At 42.1% G+C, this 15,929-nt stretch overlaps 1 protein-coding gene across 2 annotated transcripts; it reads right to left on the bottom strand.

The window, feature by feature from the left end:
- Window positions 1-1,723: 1,723 nt before the first annotated feature.
- LOC129757305 (tetratricopeptide repeat protein 1) lies at window positions 1,724-14,782 on the bottom strand. 2 transcript variants are annotated; one of them, XM_055754484.1, is made up of 2 exons: window positions 13,988-14,782; window positions 1,724-2,209 (listed from the first exon to the last, which is right to left on the bottom strand). In XM_055754484.1, the coding sequence occupies exons 1-2, from the start codon at window positions 14,641-14,643 to the stop codon at window positions 1,903-1,905; spliced, it is 963 nt and encodes a 320-aa protein (XP_055610459.1). In that variant the 5' UTR covers window positions 14,644-14,782; the 3' UTR covers window positions 1,724-1,902. The 2 variants fall into 2 exon arrangements, with proteins under 2 accessions (XP_055610459.1, XP_055610460.1); XM_055754485.1 differs by having other exon boundaries at window positions 1,724-2,188.
- Between the last annotated feature and the right edge of the window lie 1,147 nt (window positions 14,783-15,929).

The following is a 15,929-nucleotide window of genomic DNA, read 5'->3' as shown; positions in this document are numbered from 1 at the left end:
AATATTTCTAAGGAGAACGGTGAACTTGAAAACTTTGGAAATGGGCGGTCTTTTTTTTATTTTGGAGACCATAAAATTGACTTGATGTCCATTGTAGTCTCGCGATTTGACATTTTTGAGATGATTAAACCGAAGAGGCTATGAATTCCTTGAAAACATACATAATTTGGAAGGGATAATTCATTTCGTAATGCATAATATTTCTACTAATTTTCAAGTGGAGCGAAATTTATTAAAAATATGCAAGTAACATGAATGACTTATTAAGATGAATTTATACTCAATGTGACCTAGGCAAATGTTTTTTTCATAGCTTTTTCTAAAATCTGTTTTAATTTTTTTAATACTCCAGAACAATTTGTTTTTGTGGCCCGTCAGCCAATCTCATTTCTGAAATTTGGCCCGCCTGTTGAAAATGTTGGCCACCCATGGATTAGAGCTTCTAATTTCAATAGTCTTTCAGCCATCTTTCGACCACGAACCTTGATGATGTACTTGGTTCCTTTGGCCTCGGTTTTGGCGTATTCAATTTTGCCACCGTCAAGTTGGACTGACTTGCTGATAGTGAAAGGATTCTTCGGAAGGTTGTGCCCATCGGCTGGGTTCATCTGCAATATAACGGTATCTTCGTGTGAACCGAACCACTCAGGCAGTGTTCGGCTGTACGTTATGCCCGGCGGGGAGCCTCCCCCCGGGGGGCTTTCCGAGCTAGCCATAAGGCTAGCTGGTTATTTCGTTCGATAGCGAATGTTGCTGGCGTCACACAGTATATGGTAACTGTGTTCAGGTAGAGTTGAAGATTTAGTAACGTATTCGTTCGATGAGCAGATACGATGCGCTTTACCCTTGTCCAATTTCAACGACCCAAGGCGCACGAAGGTACAAGCCGTTGAAGCTTTTTAACCTGGCGCCTCACGTAGTAGCAAGAGGCTAAGGTACCACTACTACGGAAAACAAACAGACCCACTCTCTAGAGGAGTAGTAGAGCCCTTTACCCTAGGCGAATAACGGAAACGCGAAGGGCGAAGGTACCACGTTTCGTTGTTCTATGCTCTACTCAATGCAAATATTTTCAACACGTGATGCTTAAGTGAGCCAGTCAACCTTTTTATGTAAAAGGAGCCGAAGAGATCACAGCTTTTCGAGCAGTTAAACGCCTGAAGTTAGGCTCTTCGTTGCTACGCTCCAGGTTAGATTATGGCAGCGGGATGAGCTGGTTATGGTAATCCACTGCCACTACCGAAAACCAAAACAATAACAACACTATCCAATTTGGTGTTTTGGTGAGATAGTGTTATCGTTAATATCGTTTTTGCTCGAACCGGAAGCGAAAAAACTTCACCACGCTATGTTGCTTCAAACTACTGGCTGTCTCTCAAAATGAAAATCACCGTGCCGAAAAACCGTTATCGCTAAGAAAAACTTGATTGAAAATCCCGATTGAAACACGCGCCGTTACGCTCGTAGTTATCAACTGAGTATGTAAATAACTTAAAATTCATTAATCATATCTGTAAAGTTTTCTCATGCCAAATGAAGACTTATGAAAAATATTCTGCCAATTTCTATCGATGCGACAGAGACGAACATAAATCCTGTATAAGGAATTATGCCGAAACATTCGCGAGCCAGGTTTTTGAAATTATTTATTGACATCTGTTACGATTAATTATTCAAGCAAGGAATGTGATACCCCGGCTACGGAAAAAGTTCAACACATAGCTTACATTGTAATTAGAAGATATTATTTATTAACACTAGCTCTACCAAGTGTATATTGCATTCCGAACCACGAAAACAAAAGAGAAAAAAAAACTCAAACGCTCACTTTCGCTTATTCCATCACTCACTCAATCACACGCTTCGAATTCGATAATATAGAGGTTGATATATGGAGTTTAACTACTTGCCGCTTTTAAAGTTAACAGAGTAGGATCCGGTCGAGGGATCTTGCTTCAGCTCGAAGTTCTGGGTCGAAAGGCCGAACGGGCGCAGGATCATGTTGCCGAGATCCTTCAGCTTGCCGACCATTTCCTCCTTGAGGGCTTCGTTCCGTTCCTGAATCTTGGGGGGCAGCCGTTGCTGGGCCGCCCTAGCCTCGGCATTCGAGGGATCCAGCTCCAGGATCTGCTTGAAATCTTCCAGGCTCTCGTCCAGCTTGTCCGCCTCCTCGTACAAGGTCGCACGTCTGGAAGTGGATTCGATAAGCCTTGAAGAGACGACGAACAGAACAACACCGCACGGGGTTGATGTTGCATGTGATTTTTTTTGTTTGGATGAGAGCACGTGATATGGTGGGATGATAATGGCAATACCATGCAGATCCGAAGCCTGAACGGTGTGTGACATTGAGTTTGGGTAACGATTTCATAGAAGACAATAAGAAATACTTTGTAAAGTGCTGTTAAATTCTCTAAATTTATCTTGAACTAGTGAATATAGTATTTGAGAACTTCGATCAATAATAATACCCAAACCTTAAAATTGAATGGTTAAAATTCAAATCCCAATAAAATACGAGTTTTCTCAATACTTCTCATATCCGGCTTTCATTGAACCACACCCTTTATACTTTGCTGCTAAGCGAGATCATTTTTATTCGAAATACTCAATGCAAAACCTATCCTAGTTTGATTGTATTAGAACTGCCACTGAATTAAATAAGATAATAAATTAATAAAATTTTACGAATGGATTAAGCAATAAATATGCAATATGGGAAAGATGCTCCATTTATACAATCAAATTAAGAGTCGGTTCCTGTGTCATTATACCAAATTGGGTATAAGTAATTCTCGGTGATCTATTGCAGTCGTCAATTTCTAGAACTCGGCCCAGGCATGTTTTGGGCCAAAGTGCTCCTGAAAGAAGAAAATGAACACATTGAGGCACCGGAAGCTTGGCAGAAGTGCACAAGTATGCTGCACCTTTTGAGGAAAGTTAATTCTTCAGTGGCACCAAGTCACGTTTGTACATTCAAGATCACGTCAGACGTAGGAACAGAAAATACCATCACAACACGAAACACCTGTTACCTATGAAAGGATGTTAGTATCCATACTCTTGCTTTTCATTACAATACTGTTTGCAGTTTCTCTTGCTAAATAATAACTCCAGATTCAAATAGAGAGCATGAAACTTGCTTAGTCCCTAACTTCTGCTTGTATACTGCGACGACTAAAGACTGCAAAGAGATTGGCCCTTACAAATTATAACAAATCTAGATCCTCCTACACACTAAGGACATTCGTAGACTAAATGCTGTTTAGAAAAAAAAGGTAAAAAAACGTTGTCACCAGAACTATCTAGCTTGAGTTCAGCGTGATCTCAGGTCCAGACTAAACTAGTTTTGGAATGGAAACATGTTAAAAGTCAGCGGAATGAACCTGGTCTGCCAACTAAAATGTTTCTGGATGAAAATACGGCGAACTCTGATTGTGGAGTCTGTGATCTCTTTGCCGAAAAATTCTCGTCTATCTATGATACAGCGTTGACATCCCCTAAACATTTGGATAGTGCAGTCAGGAATATTGTGCCACTTGGGTTCTCTATAAACAACATTGTGGTTGAGGATGCAGTCATCCCCAAAGCAGTAGCTAAGCTCAAAAATTCTTTTTCTACTGGTCCTGATGGAAAACCTGCTACTTTTAATAAACGTTTCATGTGAGTTTTGCTGACTTTCGTTTCCACAGGATTCCACATAGCAAGAGGTCCCGGAATTGAGTTTTCTTATGACAATTTACTGAAGCGACAGTGTACGTGTATGAACAGTGACGGTAGTTTAAATAAATTATGTTTTCGATAAAATTAAATTTATTTTTATTTTTTATTACTGAAAGTAGAGACGAAAATATATTTATAGAAAAGATTCAAACATCATTTAAAGTAGCTTCCATCATCACATCGCGTTGAACTCACTTGAAATTCACGTTAGTTGAACGCGATATTCACCAAGCAAAAATTCCTATTAGGGGAGCGTTTAGATACTTTTTTTTGTACAATTCACGTGAAAATCAATTGGATACAAATTATGTAGTTTTTCACGTAGCCACGACGTGCGGATTATTTTGGGTGTAGAAAAACAGAAGCACGATGGATGCCACCTAGATTTTTTTCGAAAAGGTTAAACTTTTAAGTGGATTTTGTGAATCATTCCGAGGATGTGCTGCTATTGCTGGACCAGGGTTTGGCATCGGTTGTGTCTGGCTAGAGATGGGCTGCTTATGTTATACGGATAGATTGCGACAGAAAAGTTTGCTGTATTGTGAAAATTTTCCGGAGGTGTTATTTTTGTTTACCAGCATATGCCTGATGTGTTTTTTGTAGTATGAACGCCGGTAGAACATATTTTAGCAAGGTATGTTTTTTTCTCCTTTTTGTGATTTATTTTTGGCTATATTTTCATCAGAACAAAACTTTTTTTTAATTTGCATTTTGCCTACTATGTGCTTTTGATTTGTTCTGTTATCAATCAGTTGTTTTGAAATTCATCCTAATTTTCTTTTATTTTTTCCAAAACTTATTTTGGATTTTATTGAGATATCGCGATAAATTTAGCTTTTCGTCAATTTTTTGTACAATAAATATGAGAAACAGAAATTTTAGAAATGAAAGAGCAGTTCAAATCGTTCATGAACTTACAACAAACTTACAGCGACAGAAATGAAAAACACAAATCAGAACACTATTTTTCCATGTGTAGTTTTGGTGGAGCCCAGACAGATCCTGATGCATGCCCATTGGATCCTGTCTAGTACTATGGAATCCTTCTGCGGTAGGTCTGTTAATAATATAGATCCGTAATCGATTATTGATCGTACACATGACTTGTAAATACCCAGCATGGCTATCGGATGTACTCCCCAGGATTGACCAGAAATACTACGCAGGAAATTGAGGAGCGGAATAGTTCGTTTTTTTATATAGTTGATATGATTTGACCACGATAAATTCCGGGTGATATGCAAACCTAATAATTTCAAGGATTGCACGTATTCTAGTTCGTAACCATCAATTTCCAATCTAGGGAGTGAATCGTGTTGTTTTCTAGAGATCAGGAGACATCTACATTTGACCGGGGACAACTCCAACTCAAGATCAGAGATTTTCCGGTCTACAATGTCTAGTGCATTTTGAAGCCTTTCGGAACTGCGTTGAATAATTTTCCCTCTAATGGCTATCGTCGTATCATCAGCGTAGTTAATCGTGATAACATCTTGCGGAATACTATTAATTAATCCAGCAATCGCTATGTTGAAACATAAAGGGCTAAGTGGAGATCCTTGAGGGAGCCCTCTCCAGGTGGTTCGTTCTGTAGATCGTTGGCCGTTTGAAAACACAGAATTCTCTCTTCGAACAAATGAAAGATGCTTTTAATCAGACACTCAGGAACAACCAAGGGTCGGAGTTCACGAACTAGAATGTTAATTTCAACATTGTCGTATGCTGCTTTAATGTCCAGACTACACAGCATAACGTGTTCATTTCGTTTAACTGCAAAAGAGGCTTTATTTATTAATGGAAATAAGGCGTCCATCGTCCCACGACCTTCCCTGAAACCGTTGATGGCCTCCGGGAAAATGTGATTGCTTTCGATGTAATGTTCTAATCGATCCTTAATTAACATTTCGTACACTTGGCGGAAACATGATGCAAGTGCGCCCGATTGCGAATAGAATCGACAGAGTTCGGTTCCTGTCCCGCTTTTGGAATAGGAACAATTTTAAATGTTTTTTTTTCAGCTCCGTGGTATTTTATCCGATTTAAATATTTTACCGAAAATTCCCTGTAGATTTATGAAAGCGCTCGTTGGAAGAATGCTGATAACCGAATATGGAACGCCGTCGATGCCCGGGGCTGAATCTTTTCCTGTTTTTAGAACTGCGAGAATATCGACCATTGAAAATGTATTCTCAGCTTGTTCGCAACAAGCACAGTTTTCAAATTCTGGTGATGGATTTTTAACTGATTTCTGAGCCAATTTGTCTAGGAGTTAGCACATCAACTCCTAGACAACAGTATCCGGAATCTTTCGAGCAGCAGATGGTTCATCTCGACCTTTGAATCTTCTGGCCATTCTCCATAAAGTTCCGAGCGAAGTGGAGCTGTCACAACCGTCACAGAAATTTTACCAGCTTTCCTTTTTCTTTTCCCGTACTAGTGTTCTGAAGCGACATTCAGTAGTACCATAAGATTCGTAGGCTTCAGCACACAGTTCCCGTTTCCATATGCGAAAAGCTCGCCTTGTAGCGTTTTTTGCCTCCGTGAGTTCTTCATCCTAGTATGGTTGAGGGATTCGGTTGTCGTTTACCACTGTATTTCTGGATGGTGTCGAGTTCTTCAAAGCCTGCCAGATGGTCTCGAAGAAGGTCTCAAAATTGTCCGTTTGTTCCCTTCCAGCGAAGGAATCCTCCAGGTGTTCCGAAAAAAGTTTCCAATCGGTTTTACGAACATTTATTCCAGGATAGAGTTTCATCGTGCGTGTAAGACTCGAATGAAAAACTATTGGGAAATGATCGCTTCCGTTGGGGGAGTCCAATACTTGCCAGTCGAAACACAAACTGAGATTCGAAGAAACCAGCGTGATATCAAGTGCGCCCCACGTCCGGTTTGCATCGAATCTAGTTGGTTGACCGTCTGTAGTCAGCCTCGATCGATTCGTAGTAAGCGTGCTGCTTATGCGCCACCCTAAAAGGGACAGCACACCAAGATTGAGTTGCCCGGCTGAGACCCACTTCAAGGCGAGTCCAGGTAATTTATCCGATCAGATAACGGACCGATCAAGGTTAACTTCCGTATCAGCAAGCCAATAAAACTCGAGAGATTCTCGGTCACACTCCCAAAAATTATCAAATCCTAGAAGATATTTCTAACGACATCCGGTACGATATCACTCATTCCTGAGATAATCATCATAGGACTACCAATAACCCATCACCAACGAGCGAACGTTAGTGGAAGTGCACAAAGCTAGAATCATAGAAAAATTCAAATCGGACACGCCACGCGGAGTGATGGAATTCAGAAATCATAAAGATCAAAACTCTACGGGAGATTTAATTCATACATGTATTATGCTTGCGATGAAATTCCAGTTGTGTTGAAGGTAATGGTGTATTTACAAAACGGGTTCAAGTTCATCTTATTGTAAAAAGGTAAGTTTGCATAATTTTAATTTTGTAATTCAGTTTTCATTTCTTTGCTTAATCTATATGTACATATGCTTTTCTATTCTCTCCTACCAGTGCGTGCGATGTTTTACTCTACTCTCCCTATCTACCGTGCAGTGCTTCGATGATGGTCGGTTTGCAAAATCCATCAATGGCTGTACCTCGAGAATTTATGTTGGCTCGCAGGGGTCATCAATATATGAAGTGACGTAGGCCTACGTTTTATGTTTGATGTTTTAAAGAGCTCATAATTTCATTTTAATGCCACATTTGCATATTGTGGCTAAAACCAGCAAATCATGTGCCGGAGTTACGGCTGCCGTGGTACGGCCTCTGTTTGGAAGAAGCCAAGAGCGAATGATACAAAATGACTCACCGAATAAGTATGAGGTTCAAACCTGTGGCCGCGATGTAGCTTGCTCCGATCTCCTGCTGAGAGCTGGGCTGACGGTGTCTCTGGTGACGTCGAACACCGTTGGAGCTCCTGCTGATGCTGCGCTCCTGATCCGCTGGCAAGCTAGATGGGAATTTGGTGGTGGTTTCCCAAACGAATGGATGGTGGTTTTCTAATGATGATGCTCTTGCCAATGCTTCGCTCCCGGTGCACTCGTGGAATCGGACACACGATGGGCGGCCCGTCGCAATAGAATTTGCGGTGCGGTTGTGTAGGCCTACCTCGTGGCGATGGAGTCCATCCAACCGAGTGGTCGAGTTTGAATCCGGTTCGTGGCTGGAGTATGCTGACGGTTATTGCTGTGGGTGAAACAGGTGCGCCTGTACGGCATCGAAATTAGCACTTGCACGGGCACAAAAATTCGCACGTCTTTACCTGGCTAAATAAAAACCTTTTCTACACGCACTGTTTTCTGTCTAGGACGCGATGTGTAGCCCAAAGACGGGGCTACACAAAAAATAAAGTTATGAAATTCACTATTTCCAAACTACATCACTATACTTAAGTACCTTTTCTTTAAGAAAGGTGTAAAAAAACGAATCGCGAATCAAAGGCACTTCCACACGCGATCACTAATCGGATCCAAGTAATTGGAAGTGTGCACCCTCAGTTCAGGGAAAGCGATATCGGGCGTTGACCCCAAGCGGAAATACGTTAATCCCGAACAGTCTTTAGAAACTCTTCGGGGTTTTGACGATCTCAGTTCGTCGCACGTTCTATTGACTGTGATTCGGGTTTTGCTTTCCCTTTCCACATCATGTCGCTAAAAGAAAGTAAGCATGGGATTCATTCTTCGATCGAAATCGACAAAGGCATCGAATCGACCAAAGCTGCTTGCATACTAAAAGGCGACCCGAAACAATGTTCAGCTAAATGAAGAATTTTTGCTTAACCAAAGGTGCGACCGCTACACGTCGTTGAGAACTACAAGATGTGATTCTTCCATCGCCTGATGAAGACATTGTCCACGGGCATTTTCAGATTCGTTGTCCCACAAACAGTGCTTCGCATTAAAATCTCCTTCGATAATGCACGGTTTCGGAATAGACGATAAAAATTCTTCAAAATTCTCTCGAGACACGTTAGCCTGAGGATGTACGTACACTGATACGATAGTGAGTGTGCCAAAGTTACTTTGGATTTGACAAGCAATGTGATGAATTTCACCAGAATATAATAAAGGAAAGGCTATTGGGTTAAGATCAGTACGGATTGCGATCGCTACTTCCATTGAATTTCGCCTATGATCCTTGCGAAATATCAGGTGTTGCGGCAGCCTGAAGCATAAATCTTTATCTAGGTGGGTTTCACATAGAAGAGAGATGTTGATTTTGTATGGATTTATAAGTGGAATCAAAGAAGTGCGTTTGGTGAGTAAACCTTTGCAATTCCATTGCAGACATAGCAGAGAATTAGCGTCTGTTTGATTGACCGGTGTGTCTATTTTCATAAACGAAGGTTATCCAAACAGCTTCTAACTTTCAGATTAACCGCATCGGTAATTTTCGCTAAATCCATCTGTTGTATTTTCAATCTAGACTCGAAATCATCATCGGCGACTTCCAATGCATCGGCAACAATGTCAATAACTTCATTTGACTCGACTGTTGACCGGATAGATTCACAAACCCTATTCGAAATATTTACCTCGAGGTTGGGCAGGTCATCTTCCGAGTCATCCTCGAGACGACGTTTTTGAGACGGACCAGCTACTTCGGCAATTGTTGTTTGACATGCTACTTCCACTGCTGCAGATTTCGGTTGTTGATCGCATGAGTTAATGCTAGTAGCAACTGAGTTTGGTTCGCAAAACCAATCTACACGGCCTTGCGAGAATGTATTCTGACGTTCCTTATCTGATTTCTTTTTTAGAATTATTTTGGACACAATTTGTGATCATTGGACCGGTGGGGTCCAAGGCAATTCACACATCGCGGTTCAGTACCCTCACATACGTGGTCCTCGTTAATCGTTTGCTCCAAGCATTGGTTGCATCTTTTGACACTTTTACAACCTTTTTTATGATGCCCTAAGCGCCAGCAGTTTCCACACTGCCTCACAGGGTAAACATATTGTTTCACGTAATATAGTACTCTATTTATTTACAAGGCACTCCACTAAACGCTAGGGTATAAAAAACTTAACCTCCTTGCTTGTGTTGATGCTAGCTAACTTGTTAGCAGCATCCTTTGATCGCATCAGAATCTTCATTTTCGTCTTCGAAACCGGCATTGCGCGAATTTCTTCATAAGACTCTTCGCGATTTTAGTTATGGAGAGATTTCCAGCAACAGATTCAGCCATGACTAAATATGGTCCGACGTAATTATCGTGGTACTTCCGAACTCGTACATCATTCCTCGGTGACCTTGAAGTATCAATGGGATTCATTGCACGGCTCAACAATAGCGTGTGAAGAGAAGAGTTTTCTGCAAGCTCACACAAAGCGATGTGCAACGTACCAAGGTACAAACGAGACTGTGTTTGCGGGACTTTGTCCAGTTGAACAAAGCTCCGGGTCCGGTTTGCATCCCGCACGTAGGCCGCGCTCATGGAGTACCCATAAATGTTTCGGTCATCACTGCAACAGTATGTGGATGAGAGGGACTTCCCTGACTTGTGGAAGCGGCAGCGATTGGTGCTCCTACCAAAACCGGGCAAGCTACCAGGTGACCCATCAGCATATCGCCCGACATATCTCCCGAACACGGCTAGCAAGGTGCTGGAGAAGATGGCAGTTCTACACCGAGGGCGAGAACGGCCTTTCCGATAAACAGTTTGGTTTTCGGAAAGACCACAGCATGGTGGATGTCATTCGACTAGTCAGGTCATCGAAAAAGAGGAGAGGAGACCAGTTTTGCGCAGCGGTCTCCCTTGACGTAAGGAACGCCTTCAACAGCGTCAGTTGGGCAGAGATTCCGTCGTCGCTGGTTATTCGTATGAAGATTTCAACATATATCTGTAGGATGGTGAAGTGAGTGTGTGTCTTGGCAGGGGTCCCACAAAGATCGATACTTGGCCCGGTATTGTGGAACATCGTCTACGACGAACTGCTGAGACTGCATCTCCCCACGGGAGTGAACTTTGTGGGATTCGCCGACGACGTGGTTCTCCTGGCATCGGGCCCAGAGGACAGTCCAGCTACTCGCCACAGTAGCGATCGAGCAAGTGGAAAGTTGGATGTGCTCCAAGAGATTGCGTCTGGCTCATCACAAGGCTGAGAAAGTGCTGATAAGAATACTGATATCGGCACAAACAGGGACGATTGCAGCTGGCGCTATCGAATCCGAGCATGCGATCAAGTACTTCGGCTGAGTTTCACGGGCTATATCGATTACGCCTGCAAAAGAGCGGCAATGGCGACAGCAGACCTCTCGCGGGCCATGTCGAGCAACTCAGCGATCCGCTGCAGCAGAAGGAGGGTCCTGGCGTGCGTGATCTAGTCCATTTTGCGGTACGGAGCGGCAACCTTGAGCAGGCATTGTAATCTGCAGAAGCTCTGCAGCGTCCATCGGCTGATGAGTCCGCGGGTTATCAGCGCAAGCCGAACAGTGTCCTCGGTAGCAACTGATGTTGTGGCGGGGGTCATGCCCATCATGCGGTCTTGTTAGAGGAAGATGTTCGGAAACATGCCAGAGAGGCCTTGATGTCCACCTAGACGCACCAGTGGGACAGCTCGGAACGCGCCCGGTGGACCCATCGCTTGATCCCTAACGTCGGATTATGGATGGGTCGGAAACATCGAGAGGTGGATTTCTGCATGACGCAGTTCTTGACTGGTCACGGATACTCCATGCAGTACCACCATATCGGTTTGGACATGTGGCCTCGCCATTCTGCCCAACCTGCGGTGACATAGTTGAGACACCAGAGCACGTAGTGTTCAACTGTCCGAGGTTCAAAGGGGTACGCACTAACATGCTTGCCGCCTACGGACCAGACACGACAGCCGACAACATCGTGCGTAGGATGTGTGAGGATGCCAATACTTGGCACGTGGCCAGCGATGGGTTCACCCTGATCATGACTGCCCTGCAGATAAGTTATAACCAGCACCAGTCCACGACCGATGTAGGGTGACTCCTTCGCCGGGAAGCATATTAACGCTAGCAAATCTGAAGGTAATTCAACTGGTGTTGGTCTTCTTGATATTGAAAAAGCTTTTGACAGTGTTTGGCACAAAGGTTTAGTAACTAAATTAGCTCGATTTGATTTTCCTGTATATCTCACCAAAATTATTCAAAATTATTTGACAAGCCGAACCTTACAAGAAAGCTATCAAAATTCATGCTCTGAAAGGACACCCATTAGAGCTGGTGTCCCTCAGGGTAGAGTGCGTCCTAACCTAACAGTAAAGTGTACGAAGATAAGACTTTACTTTCCGCGTATACCGGGTTGGCCGGTCGGAGTAGAATGTCCTTTCGGCGGAGACCCTTCGAGTAGTGTGCCTCTGATCCTAGCAGTAAAGCATACAAAGAAGACTTTATCTTCTGTGTATGCCGAGCTGCTAGGGACGTCGCGAACGCTGTGTAAGATAACTCCACCGCCACGGAGTATCTGAGTAGAACGCGCTCCCTACAACGTTAGCTTCGGGAATAAGACTTGATCTTCTACGCAATCGAACTCGAAGGGGAAAGAGTATTCACGTCGCGGAATAATCTCGGATAGAGCGACTTCACGTCGTCGGCAGGTGATTCACGAGTCTGTGTAGGGTGACATCTTCACCGGGAATCATGCGAGTAGTTTCGTAAAGCCCCGGACGTGTGCTGTGACTGGCCCGTGACCGGAATAAGCTATCTCGACGGGCACACGGACGGGCAAAGAGGAGAGCGCCTCGAACCAAACAAAGCGGAGGCACGACCTGAAGTTTTAGAGGAGAGGTCATTGGTCTCTAGCAGTGGTCTCGAAAAGAGACGGAGGGCACGATAGTCTTGGAAACCAAGCGAGCCTCGAGTTACGAGAAAAGGTTGGGCCTCAAGTCGTCAGAGGAGAGGTCCTTTGCCTTGAATCGTAACAAGAGACAGGGTATTATGCTGGAGTTTTGATTTGAAACCGAGTAAGCCGATGAGCGCAGAAGCGCGGACATGGTCTCCCATCACGGGTACAGCCTTCGTTGCAGGTCTGGATGAAAATTATGGCCAGAGGCCCCAGATGGAGTTTATGGCGGGTAAATAGTATCTAGAATCGACCAATTGGACCGATGGACCCAGAGTAGCAAACCGGGAAGATGCGGTGGCTCGCTGTCTTATAATGCAATCCGTAAAAAGGATCTACCACCTGGGTGATAAACTTATTTAAAAAATCTTTTGCTTGTGTTTTTTTATACTTTGAGGCAATTGACCTATACAAGTTTTAGAATACCGATTTAAATTTATTATATATCATTGTATCCCTTCAAACGTTTAGTTTACGCAAAAATACATTTGTAGGCGTTACGGGGGAAATGCTAAGTAGATTTAGCTTTAAGCCTTAACTAAAATTAAAATATTTAACTTAATAAGTAAAATATGTGTCGTAATTTTTAAATTGAAAGATAGATCATTGCCATGTGTTTGAAACAATTTTTCAACGACTAGTAAGCGGTTCTCATTTAGGTAAATCTTGTAAAAATACTGTTTTATTTTTAAAATAGTATGGTTACTGTACCTAGTAACAGTACTGTAGTATTTGCTGTTTTTTTAAGATAGAAATTGCGTGAAATTAGTTTTAGTTGAGAAATGTTTTATAAAGTTATATTTAACACTTGAAACCAACTATGCTAGAATTCTTTTTTTTTAACTTTCAACTGTCGAGTTTCGATTTCTAATATGTAGAAGACCGATAGAACATTGATCTGGAATCTTAGCCAGATGTTGTGGAATTTTGAAGCTACCGTAATTTTAGTGAATAAATCAAAATCAAACGAAATAAACACTAACCCAAAAACAATTGGTTAGGTTTAGACAAAATTTGTACAGTAAAATATAAAGATTGAGCGTTTTGAGAATATTTTTTTTATCCAAAAGCAGTGTAAAAACATTTTTTGAATGATAAAATTATCCATTTATATGAGTTAACATTAGTTTGTGATTTAAGTTCTTGTTAACCGAAGGAACCAGAATCAAAACTAACCTTTCCAATGATTATCACAAAACTAGAAAGCGTACTTAAACATGCATAGTTTTTGACAGCGGACATTTAAACCTCAGCCATCCCTTTTAGAAAAATTCATGAGGAAATGTAACCCAGAGCCACATTTAATTTCGACGACAACCAAACCGGAACCCAATCTCAATGTCACACTTTTTGAAGGGATGATATTAGAAACTAGAAAGCGCAAAATGGGGATAACATCAAGCAAAAGGCACCAAGTGCCGAGAACTTACCTCAAAAGCGCCTTCAGGTACTTTGGATTGTGCTGAATAGCTTTGGTGCAGTCGGCAATGGCCGAAGGTTTGAAGTTGAGTTTGGTCTTGGCCGCGGCTCGATTGGCGTACAGGATGGAGCGTTCGGCCGCGTACCTCACCGGGCACAAACGCAGCGCTGCCGTGTACATTTTGGCAGACTTCTCGTAGTCGCCCTCCTTGAACAGCTCGTTTCCCTTGGCCTTCAGTTCGTCGGCTCGTTCCTTGTTGTCCAATTTTTCCTGTTCCGGAAGTGATTCCTCCCATTCAGCTTGCATCTTATCATCCACGTAGTCCTCATCTTCGCAGGCTTTTCGCTCGGTTACGCTTCCCGGCTCGGCCTCTTCCGGTTGCGCCACTTCCTCGGTGATATCTTCGTCGCTTCCGTCCGGATCGCTCCGGCAGTCCACGAATTTGTCCGTATGGTCCGACGACGACGAGGTGTTGTTCTTCTGCAAAGTGCCACTATCTCCAGCCGGATGTAGGCCTGTGACCTCCCGGATCAATTCGTCCACGGCCTTCTCGTTGAAATCCTTGCTGGAGGCGTCCTCGAACTTTTCCTCATCGCTGGCCGAAGTGTCGGTGTGGATCTGGGGCGGCGACAAACTTTTCGGTTCCCGTTCCTCGGTTGAATCCATCACGACCGCTGTTAACTCAACAGTTAAATCTTATCGTAAACTATTTAGAATTAAAATTTCCACAAATTATGCAAATTTCCACCGAGCACACAAAAGAAAACGGACAGCTGTTTTGGACTTTTTTGTTTGATGCACGCTTTTGACGATGGAACCATTTATGAGTGGTTCTTAACACGTTTTTTTTGCCTACACGAACACGAACTGCTAGGATAGGCAGAACAAGTTTAAACTATTATAAATTTTTATAAATAAAATTGAATTGTAATATTTTGAAAGTAATTTTAAGTAAATAAATTGAATGGTTGAGTATAGAAAATTAACAAACTATAATATTTTTTTAAAATTTGATTCAAATATGAAATGTGGAAATAAACTTCTGGAACTGATGTGTAATTTATTTCAGTGTTACAGTAGAGGGGCGCCGAATGGATGTTGTTTGCAATGTTGGTTGCAGTATAACGTGAGCTTGCATGAAACAAACTATCCAATATTTATTGCACGCAACACTACACACTGCACAAAAAAAACAGTACACATTTCGTAGTTTCAGTTTGGTAAACCGAAAATCGTTGGAGTTGAAAAAAAAAGTGATTTGTGATAAAAAAAAACCGTTGAATAAAACACATGCATCACATTTCATGATTTATTGTTCACTTTATTTGTTTACATTTAAAACAACGTTTTCTCGCTCGGTCCAACCACCATTGTTCTTGCCGGTTCACTTAGCTCGCTCATTCCCATTTTTTCATTCTCTTTCTCTCCGGATTATGTTTCAACAGTTTTTTTTCTATTAGTTTTAGAGCTACATATGTAGGTTTGTGTGTGTGTGTGTTGGTTGTTGTTGCTGCTTTTTCCCGTTTGGTTTATTCCAATCTTCGTTTGTTTCTGTGTGAGTGTGAATGTGTGTATGCTGCCTTTAGATGCACGCGATTCTTCTATTTTATTTTGTGTGTGGATTATTCGACATATTACTTAGCTTGCTCACACATATCCAACTATTTGTTGTAGCTCTTCCTTCTTTTTTTTTTGTTTTCAATAGTTTAGCTACTTTTCCTCGTCAGTCTACAAAAATCTCATTCCTTTTTTTAAAGAATCCCTTGTTTTATATGTTTGTTTACTTTTTTGTTTGTCTTGATACGTTTCACACAAATCGACTGAATTTATATTCTGAACATTCTCTTCATCGTCTAAATTTGATATTTTTGTGTTCAGGTTACCGTTCGAGATTGAATTAAAATTTGCTTTATTATTCCTGTTGATGATATTTAATTTTGTTGAATCTTAAG

Source organism: Uranotaenia lowii, chromosome 3 (genome assembly GCF_029784155.1).
Source record: "Uranotaenia lowii strain MFRU-FL chromosome 3, ASM2978415v1, whole genome shotgun sequence".
Lineage (NCBI taxonomy): Eukaryota > Metazoa > Arthropoda > Insecta > Diptera > Culicidae > Uranotaenia > Uranotaenia lowii.
This window is presented reverse-complemented; position numbering and strand designations above follow the sequence as displayed.